A 9284-nucleotide genomic window follows, 5' to 3' on the forward strand; every position below is an offset into this window, starting at 1 on the left:
GTACCCCATTTATTCATTAATTCCCACCAGAAATTAAAATATGTGAATAAAAAAAAAGAAGAAAAACAAAATGTTTATTCAAGATTTTCTTTATTCCAGAATAGTTTCTGAGTGGAAAATCTTTGAGATTATTTATATATTTATTTTTAACAAAAAACATTATCACCAATAAATTAACCAATTGCCCCCTCCCCACCCCCCCACAGAGACCCTTCATCCACAGTAACAAGTACAGATGGATGAGGATGTGAACGTTAAAAAGTATAAAATGTTCCAGTCCGTGGCAGAGAACGGAGGGCAGTTACCACAGGTGGAGGCAGGGTCTGTGGGGGGGGGGTCATTCTGAGCAGAGACTGCCCTGTGAAGTGGTACTTGTCAGAGGGGAATGGGGGGGGTCGTTCGTTGACTGTCCTGGAGGCACTTTAGTGCATGTCGTCGGGGGCGGGGAGTTTCTCCAGCGTGGGCTCCATGCCCCAGATCTCACGGGCGTACTGGGCGATGGTGCGGTCGCTGGAGAACTTTCCGGATCCGGCGATGTTGTAGATCACCTTCTTGGTCCATTCCTTGGGGTTCTGGTGGAGGGGTGAGGTCATAGGGTGAGTGTGTGAGACACTGACACGTCGGTGAAGATTGTTGTGCATTTTATTTTAATGTTGTAAACAACAACAGAATCCTGATGTTCACTGAAATAAAGTCCTTATACTTTGACATATATTACACACGTATTAACGATGCCCCCGAGAACTCGTCATCTGTAATTAATTCTTATCAATAATTAATAACTGGACTCACCTTATAAAGAGCATTGACTTTCTCCTGACATTTGATATAGTCTTCATAGTCTGCAAAGACTTTAAATCTGTGGAGCAGAAACTCAACAGATGTATGAAAACAACAACAACACGCAGACAACTGATTCAATGGAATGAGGATTAGGATTAGTCCGAAAGAACAACCTCACAAAACCCTAAAACCAGTATATGTGTATGTGTGTGTGTGCAGAAGTCTGATTTCTGTTTTTCTTTTCTTTTCTGTCCCACAGTACAAGTTACTGCAGATACATATTTGTGTGTGTGTGTGTGTGTGTGTGCCTCGTGCCGCTGATGGTCGATTTGCCTTTACCTGTCATGATGCATCAGCATGTTGACGATCTCTTTAAACAGGTCAGGCTGCTTTGGGCAGAAGAAGCCCGTGGCGATCTGGTCGATGGCCTGTTTGAGCTCCGGCAGACGGTTGTAGTACGCCTCGGCGTGGTAACTAAGCAGGACCAGATATAAATAAAAAACACACTCAGGGAAGAAAGGGGGAAGAATAACAGAAGCTTGTTTCCATGGAAACCAGCTCATTCACAAAGAACAGTCGGAGCCTGCAGTACCCGCAGAATCCCCTGGGCCGCGCCTTTAACTAAGAGAAGTCTGAGTCTGTGCAGGAAAGCTCCAGAAATACAACAAACGTATGTGAGTTGTCCTCACTGAAGGACAGGGGTTCTGTCTCCCCCGCCTCACCCTTTCTGGTCGACTGCGTCCACGTCATCCACCCTCATGCCAAAGATGAAAAGGTTATCCTCGCCGGCCTCCTCGGCCATCTCGACGTTGGCTCCGTCCATGGTACCGATGGTCAGGGCGCCGTTCAGCATGAACTTCATGTTTCCAGTGCCAGAGGCTTCAGTTCCGGCCGTGGAGATCTGCTCTGACAGGTCCGCTGCAGGGACGGCTGCGGAAGAAAAACAACAACAACAACAGAGAGTCCTGGAGTCTGGGATGTCGATGCACCGAGGTTTTCATTTGTGTCTTTGAAAAACCAGAGAAGACTCAGAGAATCTTCTGACTCTAAATGTTTATTATTCAGATCAGGCCGACAAACGAAGAAGAAGTCAACACTTCCTGTTGCCCCTCCTCCTATGGGTGTTTAGTGAAGAGTTTCACCCCCCCCACGACCTTTGAACTGCACTTTATTGGTGGTAAAACAGACAGAGTTTGGTGACTGACCTTTCTCTGCCAGTGTGACCCTGTAGTTCTCCAGGAAGATGACCTTCAGACGATCTCCAACCACGGCATCGTTGTTGACCATCTCACCGATGGCCGTGATCAGACGGATGATCATCTTAGCGGTGTGGTAACCAGGGGCGGCCTGCAGAGGGAGTCAGAGAAACAGTAGTTTTTAAAATTAAGTCAGTTTTGGTGACTTTTTTTATAGCAACTTTTTATCAGGGTTCTCAAACTGCCGGTCGGTGTCCACTTCATGCCCACAAATTTTTTTATGATAAAAAATAAATAGAAATTACAGATTATTGGTCACCTCCACATTTGCCTCTTCATGCCCACAATTTTTTTAATGATAAAAAATAAAAAATAAATAGAAATGACAGATTATTGGTCACCTCCACATTTGCAGGAAGAACAAACAGAAACCACAAACCTTTCCTCCAATCATGATTGTCCTCGGGGTCCACTGCTTGTTGGGCTCCTTCTTGATGCCTGAAGGAGACGTCCACAGGTTAAGTCACTGACTGGTCTGTGTCTGTGTCTGTGTCTGAGTCTTACGGTTGTAGTAGGTGATGATGTGCAGGCAGTTGAGCAGCTGCCTCTTGTACTCGTGGATCCTCTTGACCTGGATGTCGAACATGGAGTTGGGGTTGATCTTCACCTTGTAGTGCTCCTCCAAGTGCACGGCGAACTTCATCTTGTTTTCCTGCCGGAGGTTCAGTTACATATTTCATTTTTACATCAGTCTGTGCAGCTTAAAAAAATGGAGAACAGAAGAAGTGGTTGTACTGGAGGTGTACAGCACCAAAGAGTATTGGGTGCTCTGTGCTCTGTGCTACACAAACTGAAATTTACTTAAATGAAAATAAGTGTTAATTGTTATGTCAGCAATTAAAAACACAGACAAATATTCTCCAGATCAACATCTTACATCATGTTGGAAAAAGGAGAAACATTTACCTCTAATACTGTGTAGTTTGTATAAAACACTAAAGCCATATTGTTCCTAATAAAAGAGCACTTCTCTCTTGAGATTAAATATCTTGTTTCATGACAGGAGACGTTTTTTTAGTTTGGCGCCACCTATTGTTTTTTTTTTTTCTTTTATGAAATGGCTTATGCTATAAGCTTTCCAGCAGATGGCGCCTTGGGCTTAGGCTAATGTTGCCAATACCAGGGGCAGACTCTGACATTTAGTTATTTAAAAATAGTTGCTCCTGTTAGCAACATAGAGAAAGTGATTTTTTTTGTTTTTAATTTTCTACAGATTCTGATGTTAATGTTACTGTAAATATCAAATATTACAGTAAATAACACATTACTACACATATTAAAATCGTACTGTAATTAGTCAGTATTTTTGCAAATTACGTCCTGTTGTGTTTTATCTGACATTTTCCTCTAATCAACTGCAAATTATGTCCTGTTTTATCTGACATTTTCCTCTAATCAGGACCAGACGTGACCTCGGTGACATCAGTCCAGACTGATAGAGTAACAGATTAGATGTGATTATTGTGGATTGACTGATGGTTGTTCACCGTTTGTTCAACCGTTCATATCACGGTCAAGAGAAAACAAATGTTGACTCTTCTTCACCTGTTTGACTTTGGCAACATCGCGGATAAAAGCCTCGTCGTTGACAAAGTTGCGGAGACGCTTCAGCTGATCCAGGTCACGGATGAAGTCCTCACCAATTCTCTAATTAGAAATAAAATACATTAAAAAAAAAATCAAAATAACCTGCAGCGTTTTTAAGTCATAATTTATCATAAGTATGTTGTGGCTGTGTTCACAGAGCTGCAGCTGACCTCTGCGATGACCTCAGCCAGTCCCGGGTTGCACATGACCAGCCAGCGGCGGGGAGTAATGCCATTGGTCTTGTTCTGGAACTTATGAGGCTCCATTTCAAAGAAGTCCTTGAAGCTGGAGGCAGAGTGGAGCAGAGCATACATCAGGACACCGCGCTGCCCCTGACACCACAGAGGCTTCGTGGAATTAAGTAGATGGATCACACAATAGATGAAATCACACACACACACAGGCAGGCGCCGCGGCCCTGCAGTTAATTAGGATTCAGCACCACGGAGAGCTACAGGAACGTGAGCGATGGAATCATTTATGGACATACATGGTGGCTGTGAGGATGTCGGAGTGAATCTGGGCCACGCCGTTAACGGCGTGGGAGCCCACGATGCACAGGTGGGCCATGTTGATCCTCTTCTGTCCGCCTTCCTCGATCAGGGACATACGACGGAGACGGTCGTGGTCGCCAGGGTAACGAGCAGCAACTCTCTGAACAAAAAGAGGTGAGGAAAAAAAATCATGAGTGAGTTTTTTTTTGTTTTGTTTGCTACACTCTTTAATTACTTTTTATTAGCATGTAACAGGAAAGAAAAATAGAATAGAATCAGAATAAAAAAAATAGTAAAATTTTACTTTAATTAAAATTGAGAAATGAGTAAAACAATAAAAGACCAGACGCTGTGATATATGACATCATCGACAATTAATTATGTGGTAATGAGCAGCACTAACCTCTAGGTGGCGACGGTTGATTTCATAGACAATTTCCAGGTGCCGTGGGAGCAGATGTGCGAACAGGTCCACGGGCCAACGTTCCAGGGCCTCGGGGAGGACGGTGTGGTTGGTGTAGGCGCAGGTGCGGACACAGATGTCCCAGGCCTGGACAACAGACAGGAGGACATAATTACACGCTCTTCAGGTTTAACTACAGAGAAACGCTAAATTAAAATAATTAAAAGAAAAATCATAGAAGATTAAAAATATAACTAAATTAAAATAATTAAAAAAAAACAGAAAAATCATAGAAGATTAAAAATATAACGTTGATTATTCCTCACATTATCCCATGTCAGCTTCTCCTCGTCCACCAGGACCCTCATCAGCTCGGGAATGGCCATGGCCGGGTGGGTGTCATTCAGCTGGATGGCCACCTGGAGGAGGAGGCGGAGACGACGGAAGCTCATTAACGAACAATCCATCAACGGTACGGTATCGTAATAATCCCAGGATCCCAATCGGATCCCGTCCACGGCGTTTACCTTTTCACTACGGGCTCCACGCACTGACAGAGTCAATTTAACCAGGACTCAGAGCAGAGAGACGCCGGGAAATCTTTTATTCCCCGCTGACAGAAAGCATTTTGTCAAGTTTTCACTTTACCTTTTCAGGCAGTTTGTTGAAGTCGGTGCGAACAACCTCCCTGGAGCCAAACTTGGAGACCTTGAAACGGCGGATGATGTCTTGCAGGGTGGCAGACACTACAAAGTATTCCTGCTTCAGACGGAGCTCCTTCCCTTCAAAGAACTGAGGGTAAAGAAACAAAAACACACATTTGTCTCATTCTCTCTGCAGGCAGCGGGTTTTTGTTTTTTTTCTTCAAACTTCATTAAACAAACCCTGTTCCAGCACAGCTGCAGTATAATCACCATGTACTTATGGACATTTTAGCACAACAGCAAACATCCATTTATAATTGTATGCTCTTATGCTAATGTGGGTAAATGTGCACCAACGCTTCGTAACCACAGGCGGTAGCAGAGAGGCAGTTGTTATGGCTAAGTGTTTGAACAAACACCAAATCAGTGGTTCTCAAACTATGGTGAGTTTTTGTTTTGTTTTTTTTTTGGGGGGAGCCCACGATGCACAGGTGGGCCATGTTGATCCTCTTCTGTCCGCCTTCCTCGATCAGGGACATACGACGGAGACGGTCGTGGTCGCCAGGGTAACGAGCAGCAACTCTCTGAACAAAAAGAGGTGAGGAAAAAAAATCATGAGTGAGTTTTTTTTTGTTTTGTTTGCTACACTCTTTAATTACTTTTTATTAGCATGTAACAGGAAAGAAAAATAGAATAGAATCAGAATAAAAAAATTAGTAAAATTTTACTTTAATTTAAATTGAGAAATGAGTAAAACAATAAAAGACCAGACGCTGTGATATATGACATCATCGACAATTAATTATGTGGTAATGAGCAGCACTAACCTCTAGGTGGCGACGGTTGATTTCATAGACAATTTCCAGGTGCCGTGGGAGCAGATGTGCGAACAGGTCCACGGGCCAACGTTCCAGGGCCTCGGGGAGGACGGTGTGGTTGGTGTAGGCGCAGGTGCGGACACAGATGTCCCAGGCCTGGACAACAGACAGGAGGACATAATTACACGCTCTTCAGGTTTAACTACAGAGAAACACTAAATTAAAATAATTAAAAAAAAACAGAAAAATCATAGAAGATTAAAAATATAACGTTGATTATTCCTCACATTATCCCATGTCAGCTTCTCCTCGTCCACCAGGACCCTCATCAGCTCGGGAATGGCCATGGCCGGGTGGGTGTCATTCAGCTGGATGGCCACCTGGAGGAGGAGGCGGAGACGACGGAAGCTCATTAACGAACAATCCATCAACGGTACGGTATCGTAATAATCCCAGGATCCCAATCGGATCCCGTCCACGGCGTTTACCTTTTCACTACGGGCTCCACGCACTGACAGAGTCAATTTAACCAGGACTCAGAGCAGAGAGACGCCGGGAAATCTTTTATTCCCCGCTGACAGAAAGCATTTTGTCAAGTTTTCACTTTACCTTTTCAGGCAGTTTGTTGAAGTCGGTGCGAACAACCTCCCTGGAGCCAAACTTGGAGACCTTGAAACGGCGGATGATGTCTTGCAGGGTGGCAGACACTACAAAGTATTCCTGCTTCAGACGGAGCTCCTTCCCTTCAAAGAACTGAGGGTAAAGAAACAAAAACACACATTTGTCTCATTCTCTCTGCAGGCAGTGGGTTTTTGTTTTTTTTCTTCAAACTTCATTAAACAAACCCTGTTCCAGCACAGCTGCAGTATAATCACCATGTACTTATGGACATTTTAGCACAACAGCAAACATCCATTTATAATTGTATGCTCTTATGCTAATGTGGGTAAATGTGCACCAACGCTTCGTAACCACAGGCGGTAGCAGAGAGGCAGTTGTTACGGCTAAGTGTTTGAACAAACACCAAATCAGTGGTTCTCAAACTATGGTGAGTTTTTGTTTTGTTTTTTTTTTTTCAGTTAATTACCGTCACGATTAATCGCGATAGAGTGATTAATGCACAGCAACTCGGTGACAGATCAGATTCATTGTGGTTTAATGGTTTGACAGCACACATTTCTGCTGGTGAATTGTGACAGAACAATCCTGCGGTCTTTTGTGGAACGTCTGCTTCACCGCAGATTCTGCTCTCTCTGGCACAGACATAAATTACCACGGCTGACATGAGTTATATCTGCAGCTAGATGGTTATCTCCCAAATCCTTCTTCTTCAGCCTTCAGGGAGCCGGTGCTGAGCGGCCCGGGTCTAAGTGCAGAATGTAACAGACAGCTTCAGGGGAAAAGACTAAAAGAACCCGTGGAGACGACGGCGGACGATGACAAAGGACTCTAGTTGATGTCCAATTTATGGAAATCCATCTGTGAGTGGAGTGGAGATAAGCCCGTTCTTACAGACCAAAGGTCCGCGTCTTAACCTGCCGCCTCTAATCCAGGTTAACATGGGCATGAATACCCAGAATGCAGTGCTGCTGGATTAACGGCTGGTTTAGTCTCAGGTTCTTACGTTGTCGTTGGGATACAGCACACGGGAGATGTTCTCAGCCAAGTTTCTGTCCAGCACGGCCTGGATGTAGCCGCCAACGTTGACTGTCGGGGAGGAGAGAGAACTTCATCAATATCTGTTTATTTTTTATTTATTTTAGAGCTAACGCAGTAAAACGAAGAAAACACTCACAGTCTTTGAGGTTGAACTCGCAGGGAGCCTTCGCCGACCACAGTCTCATGGTGTTGACCACGTTGTTTCTGTAGCCCGGAACAGGAGTGTCGTACGGCAGAGCCAGGACCACCTGTCCATACGGTGACACAGTGGGACGTGGTCAAAGGTCGGGTCACGGGTCAAGTCACCAGAAAAAGTCACTGAACTAAGTCCCTATAAACCTAACAACAAGTCCAAGTCCACGGGTTTGAATTCAGACTCAGTGAAGTGAACTCTGAGTTAACATCGAGTCCAAACCCTTTTTTTTGGATTTTGAGTCACGGACATAGTTTGAAGAAGGTCAAAGTTCAAAGTGGTTGATGTTAAACAACAACAGCCCCTGATTAGGAACCTATTAAAATTCAAATCCTATCTTTTTTTCCTGCACTGGTTCTCTTTAAAATCCCGTACCTGGGTGTCGACCCACTTGACTCCATCAGGGTGATGCTCAGTCCTGCCGTAGAACTGCACAGGACGCATGTACTCTGGACGGGCCTTCTCCCAGGGGTTGCCATAGCGCAGCCAATCGTCAGCCTCCTCCACCTGGATAATGACATAAATTTATATCAAGGACAGTTGCTGAGGGGGGGGGGGGAGGCGGGGAGTGACGACACGGTGTGTGTGTGGAGGCTCTCAGCAGTCAGGAAGGCAGAGAAATATCAGGTCATTACTGCGACAAAGGACAGACAGCGACATACCTGCGAGCTGACGTTACTAACCTGCCAGCCGTTGACAATCTTCTGATTGAAGATGCCGAACTCGTAGCGGATGCCGTAGCCGTAGGCAGCCAGGCCCAGAGAAGCCATGGAGTCCAGGAAACAGGCTGAGGACCAGAAATAACTGGTGAGAAAAAAACACCAGTGGAGTTTATACAAAAAACAAAATTAAAATCCTCTGAAGCTGCTCACCGGCCAGACGGCCCAGACCGCCGTTCCCCAGACCGGCGTCTTCCTCCATGTCCTCCAGCTCCTCCATGTCCAGACCCACCTGCAGGGAGCGGCGGTGAGTCACAGTGGGTCAGAGAGCCGTCCCTGTTTATGTCCAGGCAGTAAATGAGATTTTTTTTTGTTGTTTTTTTTTTACCTGATACATGGCCTCGTCACAGGCGTTCTCCAGGGCCAGGTTCACCATGGTGTTCTGCAGGGTGCGGCCCATGTAGAACTCAAGGGAGATGTAGTACACACGCTGTGGAGGAGATAATCAATACCTAACTGAGTGGGCCGCCAAGAAGTCTTTTATAAACAAGTGTTGTTGCTTTTTTTATGTGTTTCACGGGGTTGAAACTGTACAACAACAGCAGCAGTAACAGTAACAGCAGTAACAGTAACAGCAGCAGCTTCAGCAGCAGGAGTAACAACAGTAACAACAACAGTAACAACAGCAGTAACAGCAGCAGCAGCTTCAGCTTCAGCAGCAGGAGTAACAACAGTAACAACAACAGCAATAACAACAGCAGTAACAGCAGCAGTAACAACAGCAGCAG

At 45.0% G+C, this 9284-nt stretch overlaps 1 protein-coding gene across 1 annotated transcript in view; it reads right to left on the reverse strand.

Moving 5' to 3' along the window:
- Positions 1-73: 73 nt before the first annotated feature.
- pygma (phosphorylase, glycogen, muscle A) overlaps positions 74-9284 on the reverse strand; it is an 11813-nt gene continuing 2602 nt past the window's right edge. The window contains exons 2-20 of the mRNA XM_017041873.2: positions 8885-8986; positions 8710-8788; positions 8521-8624; positions 8213-8344; positions 7781-7892; positions 7610-7692; positions 6595-6738; positions 6273-6365; positions 5995-6141; positions 4117-4280; positions 3797-3911; positions 3585-3686; positions 2544-2691; positions 2419-2477; positions 1989-2130; positions 1506-1713; positions 1123-1257; positions 793-859; positions 74-572 (exon numbers count right to left, since the gene is read on the reverse strand). Coding sequence (XP_016897362.1) covers positions 423-572; positions 793-859; positions 1123-1257; positions 1506-1713; positions 1989-2130; positions 2419-2477; positions 2544-2691; positions 3585-3686; positions 3797-3911; positions 4117-4280; positions 5995-6141; positions 6273-6365; positions 6595-6738; positions 7610-7692; positions 7781-7892; positions 8213-8344; positions 8521-8624; positions 8710-8788; positions 8885-8986 — 2286 coding nt within the window. The 3' untranslated portion in view covers positions 74-422. The remainder of the gene's footprint in view (positions 573-792; positions 860-1122; positions 1258-1505; positions 1714-1988; positions 2131-2418; positions 2478-2543; positions 2692-3584; positions 3687-3796; positions 3912-4116; positions 4281-5994; positions 6142-6272; positions 6366-6594; positions 6739-7609; positions 7693-7780; positions 7893-8212; positions 8345-8520; positions 8625-8709; positions 8789-8884; positions 8987-9284) is intronic.

Source organism: Cynoglossus semilaevis, chromosome 19 (genome assembly GCF_000523025.1).
Source record: "Cynoglossus semilaevis isolate Cse_v1.0 chromosome 19, Cse_v1.0, whole genome shotgun sequence".
Lineage (NCBI taxonomy): Eukaryota > Metazoa > Chordata > Actinopteri > Pleuronectiformes > Cynoglossidae > Cynoglossus > Cynoglossus semilaevis.